We start from the raw sequence: 17,095 nt of genomic DNA on the forward strand, positions 1-17,095 counted from the left end.
CGTATACTGCTAACCTAATATGACACCGTATACGGCAACTAAAGACACCATAATGAAATTATTATGCCACAATTTTTACACTATTTGGTATCTTTGTCGCACATATCATGTCAAAATCAAAACTAGACTCTTACGTGTACAACCGGTCTGAACGACAGGACCAGTAGATAAGTGTCCGATACAATGCTTTAATATAAGCATAAACGTTAACAATGGAATATATAATGTGGAATATATAATACCAAATGTGAACATTTAAAGTACTATAGCTAAAGTGGATACAATTATCATAAAAATGCCCGCATGTTAACAGAAATCATCGGGCCACTGTAACTTGATAGCAGTCCCGTGACGACGGGCTGCTATCTATTCTATTGCTGTGTGACGTCATTGGGGTCACGTTTCTTGTTTGTGACGTTATCCCATAGTATGTTCTATGACGATGCTATATGTAACCCAGTGACCTCCGTTGTAAGCTTTTTTTTATCTATACTTTTTTCATAAATAAAGTCAAGAACGAGGTTTCTTTAATGAATAATATCTTTGCTCATCACAATTAATGATATTTAAACACAAAACAGTGTCGAATAACGAATGTCTGAACCAGACTTTCCATGTGAAATATATGAGATGGGTGATGGAAAATTCAAAATGGCTGCCACTGACGGTACATGGTCTCATACGGTCTCATATTAGGTCAGTAATACTGCTCTCTGATTGGTCAATCTCACTTTGAGGCATAATAAAATTTCGTATGTGTGTAACGTTGTACATGTTCAGCTATTGTTTGGAAGTTACATTACAATGGTTTGTGCGTAATGAATATCAGCTTAGGGAACAGATCACTCGATATACCCGTAGGAAGACAGTCATCTGATAAGGCTTGAAGCAACCACTGGAAATTCGAAAGCTACTACCACAAACACAGAAAGTCGTAAAGACTAAAGGCGTCGTTTTTGTAATTTTCTTTTATTCATCTAAAATATATCCAACAACAAATTCCTTTATCAATCGTGTTTTTAGAAATCGATTCCTCGAAACAGCCATTTGAAATATCTTATAATAGCCTGCCACGACAAAAAGACTTTCTTTCACGACAATAAGACTTTCTTTCATATCTGTAGCGGCAATCTTACCGACTTAATCAACAGGGGAAATGAACAAAACATATCAATACACGATGTTGAAAATAAGCTAATAACTGTACGAAATAACTGAGTGACATACAACCAATAAATATTTGCAAATATTTGTTCAGAAATGATTTATCGATAATAGGTCACGAAAACAGGTATCATAAGTAACTACAGTCACAGAAAACAACATAAAACTCAGACATTCGTCTCAAAAAGTAATTGGTTTTTTTAGATCGCTAGAGTATAATTATCTAAGTTCCGGATAAAACCGCAAAAGGAACAAAACGCAGTGCCAAACTTTTAACATCAACTTACCGATTTACTGAAAGGTTGAAAGTGTATTTCACCTGACCAAGGGACTAGATTCAAAAGAAAGCCTAGAATGTTCATTTAATTTACAAAATGGAAAGTTCGCATTTGCGTCTTACAAATCCGTTAGGGAATTCGATTATGTATGCAACCGTTCTAACTTCCATTATAAAGCTGATTGTACTCAAGCGTGCGTAACGTCTCTATAGATTGTTGTCATGAAAAGTTAAACCCATTACTGTTCTTTTCCTATTCACAAGCTATGGCGTAAAATAAATTGCAAGTGCAAATGGTTTGCCATCTAGCCATTCTAGTATGAGTAGCATGAATTACAGAACAACGTCTCCACATTCAAAACAATTATTACCAGGAAAGTGGCCATGGTAAATTATCTGTTGTTTGTTGTTTTAACCTTTTCCCTATGATAGCCGGAACCAACGCTCGTTCTGTGGGCAGCAATTGCATGCTCATGACAACTGCTACTCCACAGTTGCAAGTCTATCGTTTGGCTGTGGGCACCCTGTTGGTTGTATATGATGTGACGGTTAACATTTGAGTCTGAATCACTGACGTGCTATTCTTGTTCAAACACTCCTGAATAATCCATTGATTTTCTGTCCCGACCGTTATTGAAAGGTGGGAGCCTGTACCACTACGTCGTCTTTCACCCAGTGAATCATTACCTATGGAAATTCTCTGTCAATATTTTTAAAGGACATCTTCAATTTTAAATCTGTATGGCAGTGATACGAGAAATGGATATTAAATGCGTATTTCATGTGAAGGATCCTTAATAATTAATCATGCCACGGTACATTTTGAATAATGAATTCGTATGTCCCAGATTATATGAATCAATAAGTTTTAGGGGAATAAATTATTTATCAAATCAGAATAACTCTTATGACACAATCATACAAATGCAGTATCACTCTAATGTAAATCAATCCCTGCAAGTGCACTAATCATGAAATGGGTATTCCTTCAGTATCAGTTTCGGCAATCTTCTTTGTTTGATCGACACAGGAAGCTGCTACCCATTCCACGTTTTACAAGCAGAAAGTGTTTCATCACTGTTTATGTAGCAAATCTAACACAATTTCTGCATTACCTTAATCATGCCCAAGGTCTTTGAAAAGTGGATGCGTGTTTGCTTACAGTTCAAGAGGATGGTTAATTATGTTAATAAATGTCTGCATTCTCGAGGAACATCCTGAAAATCTCAAAGACTCCTTTTTTTGGTTGACATTTGAATATGATAGATACTACTCAAGTCAGGAGTTTCTGCTTGGTCAAATTCAACACGTAGTTTCCTAATTATCTTTGACGCATTGACAAGTGATGTATTTCATATGTGTGCATAATTTGAAATGTAAGCAACAATTATGAATGCACAAATAATATATAATTTCATTTTGAAAACCATGTACCAACGACCAATGAACATGATAAATGACAAGAGTATTCGTTCAATAATGGATTGAAATGAAAGCGACAAAATCCTATCCATATTCATAAGAAAGCTCTTCTAAAAGCAGAGTCATTATACGATTCGGGCTATAACATGGGCATGTGTTTATGAATCACTATAAAATAGTGATGATGGTAGGTTTTCGCGAAAAGGTGAAAGTACCCTGCTCCATCGGTGCCACCCGTCATATGCAAAGGCAAGTCAAGTGTTCACTTGAAAAAGACACGGAAAGTTTGACTAGGGAGTTGTTTCGACTTTTTGGGGGGCACTGAAATTTGGCAAATTTGGTAATGCCCTCCATATATCTACTATAAAACTTATTGAAAGATTTACTGAGGCATTAAAGGTGTAACCTCGATCAAACAACCTTTGATCAAGAGTCGGAATACTTCGGTGCCGTTATGATTCGGTGAGTGAGTGAGTGGATTTGGTTTAACAGCACTGTCTACTAATAGCGTGGGCAGCCTGTCAATAATCGATTTGGACCGGTCAAACCATTGGCCGAAAGTATGAGAAACGATCCACATAATCACGGTGACACACAATCAGCCGATTCGTCTGATCCCTATTAGTCGAAGTAGGCTCTCGGGACAAGCATGGGATATTATGGATATTTCCCCAGAAAGCCCACGAGGGGTTGGATTTCGATTCAGCAGAAACTCGTGTATGCGCACTGTTCGATCATTTTGGCTACGAAAACGTAGGGTAACAGTGTGTAATCATTTTAAAGGTAATGGTCGTTGATGTGAGTTTCCGGGACAACGAGTTTTACTGTACAGGGTCAATCGAAATGTTCACTCTGCCTAATTCTGAATTCGGTACCAATCGTTAACTGTGAATAACTGCATGTTTCTCTTTCACTTCAATAGTGAGGAACATCTAGTTTAGACATAAAATCCATGTGAGATTTCTCAGGACAGTTAATAAATTGAACATAGTGTCAAAACAGACGTGTAAATAAAGCTTGCAGTTTTGAAAGGAAAAATATCAATTTGTAGTATTTAGGCAACTGTGGTATAGCTGTGCACATATTGACACACACCATTCAGTAACCTAACACAATCTGAAGACGTCGACTGAATTCTCCAAAGGTCGAAGAAAAAAACATTGCCTATAAGATCACAGAACTTCTTTCCTGAATAATGATAATCAGCCCATGCCATGCCAAGCTTTCATGTTGCATTTGCACATCATATCGAGCTCGGGTGAACTGAACTAATGCGAAAAAGATGAATTATGTATAGAAAATACCCTAGTGGATCTTCTGCTTGTTTGGAGGAGGGAATGGCTTCCAGTAACACACAATGATCGTACAACGTCTGACTAGTGGTGATAGGAATAGTAAACCACTCCCAAGTGTATCCACTGTGGGTCTTTCAACCTTCTGGACAGGGTTACAGGATCACGACAAGGCAGTCATATTCATTATGGACGCTATTGCAAGATGCTTTGGGAATCCTTTGATGTTGATGTTTTAGCAAGATGATACTTAGTCTTTGATATATATCAAGCGATAAAAAAGCCGCCTTGGGTAATTGAAATTCTAACACGTGACACTGGTTAAAAGCAATCGTTTCCAATTATTGTCGGTTTCGTGTGTTTTTTACACATAAAACTAGATCGCGATGCCTGAAATGGGACATAAGGTATGCAAAGGCATTGACTGTATGGATATTTCAAAGTTAAAAAAGACGAAAGAGTAAGTGTGTTTTGAGGGTAAAGCGTCCCCTAGCGTACCAAATGCTGTTTATGTGTTCTTACATGATATGTTTAAATGCTTTATTATCATCGTTTACATAATTCCTACGTATGAATTCTATTAGGCGATTGTTGAAATATAGCATAATGCTATTGCTGCTGACAGTATATGTATATTTCAAATCCAAAATCTCATAAAAGCAGAAAAATTCTCATGCTCTATTATATCATATCGTTTACACACCACTGCCCCACACCATGTCACATTAGTTTATGCATCTAATCATCAGGGCAATAGTCTTAATCAATAGCATTGTCAGGATCTTGAACTGAAAAAAACCATCACTTCATTATCCAGCTTGTCCATCTAATCATGCATTTGCCCCGTAGGAGAAGCACGCAATTTTCACCCCTAATACTCGTCCAGGTATGAAGGGGACGTAACACTATCTCAGAGAAAAGGAATGTTTTCCACTGTTGGTTGTTCAGTGTTCCATTATAGCATCGTTGATCCCCAAGCCATGCACCGTATCGGATAGCATGACTTCAGCACTAATGACACTGACTGCCTCCGTCGAGAAGAAGCTGGGCTAGCAATATCTCCTTTGAAATGACCGACAGCGGCCCTATGTATGAAGGAAATTAGGTTCCTACATTCCAAGCTTCAAACAGAATTACGCAATCTCATGCGGATGGTGTGTAAAGAGCTCTATGCTTAAGTGCCTTGAAAAATGTTCATCCAAGCCCCGGGAGCAGTCATAAATGCATGGTGATATAAAAAAAACTAGAGAAATACAAAAGTTAGCTTCCTTGGATTTCCTGGTATGCTGATGTCAGCTGTCAGAGTTACCATTAATGTGGTTAGCAAGCATAACCTAGGTCATATATCCATCGACCTAGGTATTGCGCAGGAGTGTTAGTTTGGCCGAGCTAAATACTACATTGCGTGATAGGTTATGTATCGTCACTGTATGTGTTACTCAAGGGAGAAATATATTCAGTTTTGCAGCCAAATAAAAGCTGTTTCTTCCAAAAGTAGGACATTCTGTTTGACGCTCTCTGTTATCGTATGGGCATATAAGAATGTTAGGGGTAGTTTGGGCCGTGTGGGTACAATCTTTGAGACGTGTTAAGATAATCGATATTGTATTATTACGTTTACAGTGTGCACAACACAATGAATACAATCAATGCATCAGATTTGGTCCTTGAAAGCTCAAATATACGCATATCCACCAAGTACGTATGTGTAATTATATGGGTACAGTAAGCATTCACAGGTTTAATTATTTTATTATTCATTACCTTCATCGTAATAGTGAAATATGAAAGTTTAAGATAGATATTCTATTTCAATATATCTATCTCTATATTTCAACACATTATTCCTACTTACTTTTCATATCATCAAACTTAACCATTTTGCCAGTACGAATACATAGGAAACTCGGGGAAAACGTTACCATTTCAATACCAGTCAAAACACTTTGCCATTCACCACTGAGAACCCCTGGTGTACAAATATTTCACTATCATGGACAGTTTAGTTCTTGGCAATTATAGCTGCATATAATTCAACACGAGTCCTCTTCTCAGCCCAATAACCTCAAACTAGGCTGTCATCACCGAGCATTGGACCTGTCGTGGATACGAATGCTTCTTAATAAGATCATTATTCAGAGGTGCATTGATACAATTGTATTCAGGTGGGGACAAGTGGGGACAACTCGATAGCGATTTCTTAACCAACAATGAATATACTACGATATTTTAACAACAGAGCCTTTGTTTCCTGCATATATATGTATATGTATATACATGTTACAGGGAATATGTATAATCACGGAATATGTATAATCCCTGAAATTTTCAGGGAATATATTAAATGTCTGATTCACTCAGGGAATATACATAATCCCTAAACTTTTCAGGTACTATACATATTCCCTGATTTAACATCAAGGTTTTTAGACATATTCCCTGAAATTACTTTTGAAGCTCTTGTATGATCAAACTTGATAAACAAAAACAAATTATTTATGAGAAGACAAATTTATTTGACATGATAACAAATACCTTTCACTTAGCTTAACAATTAGTCTACACTGTAATCAAAACAATGCTAGATTAAACATAGGATAGACTTAACAAACAAGAATAATTTAGTTTTTGAGAGGAACCTACAAAGCAGCTTAGCCTTGAAACATCTACATCTTTTGGTCTGACCTTTCTTTGTACAAGCACAGTAAAACCGGGTGAAACCGTGTCCTCCACAGTTGGATTCTAACTGCACAGCCTGGCGAAGTGAAATGTTCTTGTAACTGACAACGTCTTCAGTTGAGTACAATGTTGTAGCACAAACATCAAACTTGTCTGAGAGAACTTCCCATTCAGTGTGCCACCTTTCACAGCTATTGTGTACAAGTCATTGTCACTGCATTCAGTCACAACACCTATGATATTCATCACTGATCCAGACTGATGATACATATTTCCTGTAACATATGTTACCTTCATGTCCGTTATTCAGTAATGGCCTGATGAGACTCGTACGTTGTACGTGGTACGAGTTGAAAGCGCTAGCCTATTAAAACTGTGTTCAATCTTACTCCACTTATTTCATTATTACTATGATATGTTACATAGATGTTATCAATAAGGTCCATCTTACATTTTACATAATGGCATTTGCTTTCGTTAATGGCAAATGGTCTTAAACCTCTGAAGATAGATATGTAACTGTATCTATGGTCACCACGTTTTGTATCACAAGACCCATTGAGCAAGCGATGGGGATTTTCCTTAAGTTTGTCATATGGGATAGTGATGTACAAAGTTGAAAAATTAAATGTTTTGACAGAATTGAAACTAATTCTTTTAGTATTTTGAGAATCCACATGGAATTGATTCTACTCGTTTCAAATACTTTCAGTGAATATAAAGCCCTTCTTTGAGTGTATTAAGATTATGTGTAATTTTTCTGTGTTCTGTGTTGCAATATTTTATATGTCACTTGTAACAAGTTCTTTGTTCAAACAGTTAGCGAAGCGATGTTTACATATCATGGTTATACTGTTTGTGGCCTTGTTAGTGTGAACAACTGCACACTTTTCATGTAGGACAATGACGAATATGTGAATATGCAACACAGCATTCAAACAGTTCTCTGATTCTAAAGTTGTTACACATGTAATACAAAACTGAGTACAAACTATACTGAACCGCAAAAGAAACGTCACCCAAAGTAACATTGCATGAAAAGTTGTCATTTAAATATCTGGGTAATTTTGTCAAAGTTTCTAAAATCTAACATTACCTTGTCCGGAAAATCGAAATTTGATGATAAAAAAACAAAGCGGATGACAATAAACCGATTGCCCAAACGCATCACAGCAACGGCCATGGTAACCCGATGCACGTGAGTTCTGTGCAAATTTAAATGCACATGCGTTCTCCGATTTCTTGCCCTATAATAATCCACCCAGATCGGATAACATTCATTCGTTTTTGAATTGCTACCACATGCCAAGATTGACAAGAAATCAGCGACACCAAGCCCTTGGACGATTGCAAGTTGGACAAACCGCCCGGCAAGTCCACGTAAGGACCATGTAAGGACCATATACAGGCTCCAGCAACGGTACCAGACCACCAACACTACAGATGACCGACCACGTAGTGGAAGACCAAGGGTCACTACCCGACGTCAGGATCGTCATATTGTGCGACAACATCTTCAAGATCGCTTTGTAACTGCTGCGAAAACTGCTCGACAGACCAAGGGGACACACCAGCCACACATCAGTGCCGACACGATGCGTCTACGATTGACGAGCAGACACCTCCACTGTCACGGGCCACACCGAGGACCCATTCTGACACCACGTCATCGCCGGGACCGTCTTCAGTGGACAACAGCACCAGCATTGGCGCCACCAGCAGCTCGGTACATTGATCAAGTTTTGAGACCACACGCCATACCATATTTGGCACGTCGCCGTTACCACAAGTTTCAGCATGATAACGCCCGTGCCCACACTCCGAGAGGAACAAGACAATTCCTCCAGCAGAATGGCATCAGAACCATGCAGTGGCCTGCCCTCAGTCCCGATTTAAATCCCATTGCGCATCTGTGGGACGAGATTCAAAAACGGCTGAATGACGTCCGACCAAGACCAACGTCAGCTGAACAACGTCAGGCGTTCCTCAGAGTGTGGCCTCAAGTGCCCATGACCTCCATCAACCGCCTCATCCATTCCATGCATCGACGTAGCACGGCAATCATCAATGCACATGGCAGAAACACGAGATACTGACTTGTGATGCCATTTTCTCAGAGACCGGTGCTGTGTTTCACTTTAAGAACATTTGACACTTTAATTTCAACCTCCATGATCAGTTTGGCCAAGTTTCATCTTTTTAATATGTCTCAAAGTATGTTTACAGTGTTTGGACAAATAAGGTTTCTTATATATCTATCCATGATGACGTTTCTTTTGGGGTTCAGCATATTAATACATCGTGTATCTCTACAGTCGTAAGTCCCACAATGCAGTGGCATATGTGCAGAGTTGCGTCCCTTGGGCACGCCAGAAACCTATGATTGTAGGTTCGAATCCCGGTTCGCCCCGATTATGTTTCTAGGTTTGTCAGCACCATACCCGTGCTCGTGGGTTTCACCGAAGTGGTAAACGTCTGAGACCTGCATCACTTCGGGGTTTCCTCCCACATTAAGCTGACACGCCGTGATATAACTGTAATACTGTTAAAAGCGGCGTTAAACCCAACTCACTCACTCACTCACTCACTCACTCACTCACTCACTTAAAAGTGGAAACAGTATTTGTATGTATTGGTGTTGTCTAGACTCTGTTCTGCCCTTGAGCAATCTTCCTGAGCCAGAGAAGTTTGACAAACAAATCTGAACTTGAAGGGACACAAATTACTAGTAAGTAAGGGGCTTGGCCAATTTCATCCCCAACTGAACTTATGAAATGAATGATGTATGCCGGAGGCAGCCATTGACCATCATGAGCCCATCATCCACACAAATAGATAGTCATCGATTCTTGGACTCAATGTTCATCTTTGGAAGAAGAGGCAGGTTTCTAGCAATTGACTCGTATTAACCTCATCAATCTACTTTCTATATCGGACATAACTAACAAGAGCTATCAGACAGAGGAATATGTGGAGCGTTTAGGGAATGGTTTGTCATTGGGCCTCACACAACAGGATATTGAGTAGAATATGGTATTATTTGTTATTTCATCATGGCACGCATTCGGTGTGTAGATGCCACATACAGTGAGGTATATGTGTTAATATCAATAAAATGCCCAATCGGTGTTAAACGTTTCCTAATTAATAAGTCCGGTTATAAGGTCAAGCTAATCTTTCATATGAAGGGAACTTTCCTTTAGAAAGCGTTGTATTCTGCTGCATAATTATTTCTCGGGTAGATATAAATGTTACTCAACGAAACGAAGATTTAGGATCCTCTCTATAATGAATTTGTTATTCACCAGGGACCTTCTTCAAGGTGAAAAGGTGAAGACAGCATATGGATGGTAATACTAAAATTGTCCGCTTCAGGGATGCGAATATTGAGTTTAGCGAAGGCACTGATTTGATGGGTTGGCTATTAACCCAGCGGCTATAAATGATGGCTATGTCACTACAGTGTGAAACTACGATGACATTATGTGTGGGAAACAGACGCTACAAGATTATAAAACAACGAAACGATAACGGGAAGAACGTCCAGCGCTTTTTTTCCAATAAAAGCCAACAGTGACCCCCACTATCGCCATGCCTGTCTGACCTATCTACATATAATCTAGAAATCAATTCTTGTAGGAAACTGTAAAGACACGACACAATTTCATGATTGCGGTCGACAATCTCCATAAAAGTCACGCCAATCCTGATCAGCCAACTCATGTCGTTCCTCGGTGTCTTTTGAGATAAAAAAGGACTCACCTATAGGTCTTGCTGATTTGGGTGAATGAAAAAACTTCAAGTTGCTCAATTTTAATGTTCAGTGGTCCGGAAAATCATAACTGCAGCCTGATCGAAATCTCCCGTAAATTAACACATTTCACGGTGTGTGATTAGAAATGTATTTTCCGGAGTATTCACGTAATTGCACAATCTCGTGAAGCCAACGCTTTATCCTCAAACGTCATTTAAAAGGATCGGACAATGGAACCCCCAAAACGCTTAAATCAAGGAAAACTGTGCCTTATAAATTGGCTGCATTCTATTCTAGTTTCCGCGTCATATTAATCCTGAACTTCCGTGCTGTGTGGATTTACGTTGTGTAACTGGAACGAGAATGCAATCTGTGCAATATCCCTGTCACTGCATTATTAGAGGAGAAACCCAATACTTCTAATGTTGATATATGTCTGTGCTTGTGTCCGCTAGCTTTTTTGAAATGCTTACGTGGGACGTTAAACGATATTGGCGAATTAATCAAGAGTATATTCTTATCTTAAGGATGCAATTATCACTCTAAGAATTATTAATGTTTGCATGTATATGTGAATATAAAAAAGAGTGATACTTAGTTATATAAGATATATATCAGAATTAACTTAATGTTCTACAGTATGCATATATATGTTAAGTCTGCATGGAAAGTGTATAGATTATATTAAACTGTAATCGTGTGTAATGTCAATCATGCACCAGCGGTTAAGTAGATAATGTGGGCACATACATCGGAGATGTCTGTCTTTGATCGTGGTGAGGTAGTCTGGTGATTGATGGATGATTCTCGAAAAGATTTCGCTCTTATTAGATTCCCCTGCGTTCATATTGCTAACATATGTAAAGTTTAACCAAGATTGCAACCCACGTGTTGAGGCGTTATGCTTGTCACTGTGTGTAGGGTTAATAACATTTTCTGAAAACACATGAGACAATGTCCTTTAAAAGCAACAATCATACGTCAGCATTGAAACTCTTTGTTGTGTCACTGTACTTTTGAAAATACGCATTGAAAAGGTTAATGTTGTATCGTCATCAGTTATTACGTTGCACCTATTAAATTACACACAGAGATTTTTCCGATAGCCACCTTTGAAATATATAAAAAAAATTAAATTATCCCTTATAGTATTACAAAGCATGCTAATGAGATTATAATCAATAATATTTTGCCATGAAAAGTATATTAAAAATGAAGATTGGCCTTCCTGGCACAAACATCCAATCAAAAATGCAAAAACTTTCAAAGATTCTTTAGCATGTCAATGTAATTTATGGGCACCATCATATTCTACTAATCTGGAAAACCTTTGTCTTCCAATGCCTCAAAGCTACATCCCGAAATGTCTGTTTAATGACGTCTCAGAAAGCTGCCTATTATTGAAATTTTGTCAATTGAAGACAAACATCACGTTGTTACGACTGAAATGAGATCAATGTTTTGTTCGGGAAGATAGTTTGAAACATCAATGTTTCAAAAGATCATATTAACAGCCTATTGACGCCAGGTAAATGATTTTGTCTGATACGATTTTCATGAAAGTTTTACCATAAGTAGTTCGGACTGAAATATTTAGTAGAACGATCCATTTAGTTCATTCAATCAATGCTAGGCAGAGGATATATATTTTGCATGAAAAGAATTGCCATTCCCACAGACGCATTAAAACAGTTATCGGCCTTTATCGATGCATGTATGTAGTGGAGGGACTGTGAAGTGTCGATTTATCAGACATGAAGGTTTTGCAATGTTCTGATGTAGACGTGGGAGTAGAGTCTGACAAGTGCGTGTGAGGCATGCTATTTATTTGTGTCAGATATGGGGATCTGCGGGGTGATATATGGATCAATAATGAATACAAGGACAAATTGCAAAAAACGTCAGGAAAAATAACAAGGAAGAGACAACATGTTCGTCCAACACTCATTACCCATGGCAGTCTCTGTGTGGTGCATGTCATATTGACGAACAACTTGAAATAATAACAGATCACAAGTGATGGCAGAACACGTTTGCCAAATATGACATTTATCAATATTTCAGAATATTTGAACATCAAACAAGCATAGCCAATGCCAATTTAAATATGTCAATGCTAGAAACCGATGTGTAAACGAATACTCATATTTTCCGAAACTTGAACAATATGTATAAAGTGACACATTTTTAATTATAACTTTTTCGAATCATTATAACAACGACATTGTATGCACTTCACGTTAGACGAACGATTTTGTACCATTTACGCAGTAAAGTTCCATAATATTGGAACAAACCCGTTGACGCTGAGAACCTCCAGAAACTTGATATCTAGGACGCACGCATCACAAGGTCAAGATTGTGGTTGTGTTCCCTTAGATCTGACATATATAGAACAGCATACATCCGGTTACGTCAGTGAAGTTACTAATGCTGGTGTAAGAAGTAATAACAGCAATTATAACTTTTAACATAAATGATGGCATAACATTTACCCCCGGTCTTAGTGTTTAATGGTAAAAGTATCTACTCACGTAATGTCATGTTGGTTTGTTGCAAACGCTGCTGTATAGTAACATGTGTCACTACGCGATGCGGTTGAGCGTTCTTTGTCAATAGAGCAACATTAGCAACTGTTGATAACTTCGTCACAGTGTTTATCTTTTCCCCAACGTGACGAACAGATTACCAGCTTTCTAATAGATTTGTACCCCGAAACATTTTTAACTATAGGGCAACCTTTAGTTGAAGTGTCAACTGTGTAAATAAACCTATACCACTCTGTTCCATACTCCGATGAATATTTAACCCCTTCTCGTAGCTTTTCAGCAATGATACATAACTGATGATAAGTTTTGCTAGTTGACTGAATTCTACTGTGGACAAATATTATCTAAAGATCAAGAGACCCAAACATGATAATCGGAAAGCGACTGATTTGTTTAAGGGATGTTGAAAATGGCCACCTCAGCATTCGTGTATGATGTGACTATGGGTTACATAACAAGACTACTCTGCTTTAGCGATTACGTTGCGAAAAAGAGTGAGTGAGAAAGTGAGTGTGGTTTTAGCAATATTCCTGTAATATCACGGTGGGGGACACCAGAAATTGACTTCTCACATTGTAACCATGTGGGGAATCGAATCCGGGTCTTTGCCGTGACGAGCGAAGCGAAAAAGACAAATTGTTAATTAACTTAAATAGCATGACAAATTTAGAAATAGAAACGTACAAAGTGAATCAGAACAAAGGAGCATCCCAGCTAGAACGTGTAGTGAGAACATCATAAACCAGATGATTTGATAAGTACATTAGTCTTGAGGACAATGACTTACGCATTATGCAGATTGACATAACTGCCCTTGACGAATTTCCAGAACGTTCCTGAGAGAACTTGGACCATCAAAGAACGGTTATCTTCTATTCATAACAAACACGTCATACGTCGTATAATCAAGTCAATCCTAAAAGGATTCCGGTAACACTATTTCAGTATTTACCAAGCGTGATACAATGTGAGAACGCTGTGATCATCAAGTCGTCTCTGGACATGACCTGTTGACCAGGCAGCACTCACAACTGGTGATAAATGAAGCTAAAAAACTGGAATAACAAACTCGATGTATGGGCAGAGTAGACGTGCTTCTCACCACATGATAGGCTCAATAAAAAGTCCCTGCCAGATCTATGTTTACCGTGCAAGTTTCATGGGCATGTGAAGGAGCTCCACGCGAGAATGAGTAGTGGCTTCTCCCGGGTTCCTGACGCTCTGAGCGTTCCTCGTTATCTCAAGAAGGATCAGACTGTGCCTGGTCTGTTGAGAATGCCTATTGTTATCTTCTAAGATGCTTTTTACTGCCTTTCCCTGAAGTACTGGAGTTAACTAGATTACTGAGTTATTGACACTTTGACAACCTGGTTCATAGCTGTTTTTTGGGGGCTACGTCAATGGAGAAGTTCAAACAATTCTGAAAGTAATTTAATTTTAGTTATGAAAGATCAAATGTACCGAAATCATATGGGATATCTATAAGTATCATCTCGTCAACTTGGATGAAGGTATTGCTCGTGTGTACAACCTTTGCAATGTTGTGGAGTGAGAGATTGCGGGTTTAACACCACTTTGAACAGTATTTCAGTCGCAAAGAAATATAATCTTCTTGGGATTCGAACCGACGGCAGGCAGATTCTACATCATTGAACGCGCCCAGACAAGTTGACCACTCGTGACACCTATATATACCAAGTACGAACAATGATCCTATATATTTTAAGATAGGTTATACACAAACGACAGTCTGCAGAGAAAAGTATCGCGATTAAACCACTGAGGACATTCCGCATGATTGCATGACATTGTGCATTTACTATAAGGTCAATACAATTAATAACGCCTCGTCGAGGTCGAGGCCAGATAAAAGAAATCTTAATATAACCGCTGATTAAAAGAGTTATGAGAATGTGGTACTTGCACCCATCTAATGTCACCTTTCTGATATGCCTAACTAAAGCAAAACGACAAGCAAAGGTTACATGCAGACTTGAGGCGCATGATTTCCGATAAGATACTCTTCAGAGTATTGATTTCTTCAAGTATTGAAAAAAGTTTGAAGCACGAAGTAAAAAAGGTTTGATGACAAACGCGCTAGTGATATATCTCTCGCTGAGTTTGAGGCTCTGCACAAAAAGTTATGAAATGTATGAATCTCTACACGTAGGCATCACTAATCAGCAACACGGGCTGTTGATTCACACGAAGAAAACACTCAACACACCTACACCGTCTGATGAAGATAATGATGACATCGACGAAGTGAATGGTAGTACATGTACTAGTATTGTTGGTTAAATAGGTAAGACGTCAAATAAATGAATAATCAGTAGCAGAGAGTTAGAATGAGAAAGAGACGGACGGACACGGTAAGGCAGGGTAAGATAAAGAAATGAGAAATAGGAGACACTGAGAAAAAGACATAAAGAGACACAAATAGACAAACAGAAGAGGGACATTGTGTAACTGTTCAGTTACGGTAGTAGCACGTGTCTATGATTATGGAAATGGTTTGATCGCTTTTATATAACTATTGACGTTTACACGTTTAGTGTTTTGCTTCTGATACTGTCAATGTGGAAACTGTTGAGTGTATGTTTTGTTTTGACCATCTCAAGTTTTATCTTTTAATAAAACGGTGATAACGCTTTATTATTGTTAGTATTATTGTCATTTGTAAATTTCTCTGATTAATATGTACAACCCTTCATTGGTTTCAGATGCTGCTAGAGATAACATTAATATATATTTATCACGTACAGATATATGACCAACGTCTACAATAGTGACAATGTTTTAAATATTGGCAAGAAATATCATGACAGCATTGTGAATCAATTAGTGTACTTTATCTATGACAGTCACACTAGTTTCAGGATGTGGGGGAAAAGGCAACAACATTGTGGAGATCAAGCTGGTGGAAGTACAACGGACACCAGAGGAAATGGCCAACATCCCCGATGAACAGAGGCTGATGAACCACATTATGAGGGGCTATGAGAAGGCAGTGAGGCCGGTCAGGAACGCCACAACGGCAGTCATTATTAGAATGGGATTAACGCTAACACAAATATTTGATATGGTGAGTGTGTTTGAATCGACTGATGGTAGCTTTATGAGTGTTGTTATAATTTGTGAGTTGGCTGTGTGCTGAAGGTTATTGGTAATAAGTTTGTCTGGCATGATATGTACAGATGAATTATATGACATTTGGATCTGTGTATCTGAATGATGACACACATGACATTGTACGCAAAATATGGTTATTTTCAACACAGCATGGCGTTATGATTAAATGCAAGTTACGTCAGTCGGCTTTGAACACGTTGATAAGTAAATAAACATTCTGTTCTGATAATAAATGTACTAAATAAAGATTTGTGTCTTGGTTAATTATAGCACAAAACACATTTGAATGAAATATGGATTAAACATTGCTAGAAACACTTTAGACCTGTGCAGATCCGGGGTAGAATAGATCTTCAGCAACCCATGCTTGCCGTAAAAGGTGATTATGCTTGGACAAATGGTGCATCGTAAAAGGCGACTAACGGGATCGGGTGGTCAGGCTCGCTGACTTGGTTGATGCATGTCATCAATCCAAATTGCGTGGTTCGATGCTCATGATATCAATCACTGTATTGTCTTGTCAAGACTCGATTATTTACAGACCGCCGTCATATAGCTGGAATATTGCTGAGTGCGGCGTTAAACAACAAACAAAAAAACAAACAAACACACACTTTACTTAGGTTTACTCTCTACATTTACGAACTCGGTGGTTTGGTTGTCGTAAATGGAGTTGACCTCATCCTCGTCGCCCTGAAGTTACATGTTCCTTTTGCAAACGCATCCATAACACATCGGTTGTCAATGGCATGTTCCGAAAAGCTCAATACAACACTTACATATTGTCTCCTTTGCAAACATAATGTAGGCGGGTCTGCTCTAGCAT

General features: G+C 38.4%; 1 protein-coding gene across 2 annotated transcripts in view; it reads left to right on the forward strand.

Annotated features, from left to right (window-relative positions):
• Window positions 1–17,095, forward strand: part of LOC139466911 (neuronal acetylcholine receptor subunit alpha-10-like) — a 48,913-nt gene that overhangs the window by 17,178 nt on the left and 14,640 nt on the right. For both annotated transcript variants that reach the window (XM_071248665.1, XM_071248725.1), the window contains exon 3: window positions 16,011–16,222. In XM_071248665.1, coding sequence (XP_071104766.1) covers window positions 16,011–16,222 — 212 coding nt within the window. The remainder of the gene's footprint in view (window positions 1–16,010; window positions 16,223–17,095) is intronic.

The sequence above is a fragment of the Haliotis cracherodii genome, unplaced genomic scaffold, assembly GCF_022045235.1.
Source record: "Haliotis cracherodii isolate W230 unplaced genomic scaffold, xgHalCrac1.p SCAF_1, whole genome shotgun sequence".
Lineage (NCBI taxonomy): Eukaryota > Metazoa > Mollusca > Gastropoda > Lepetellida > Haliotidae > Haliotis > Haliotis cracherodii.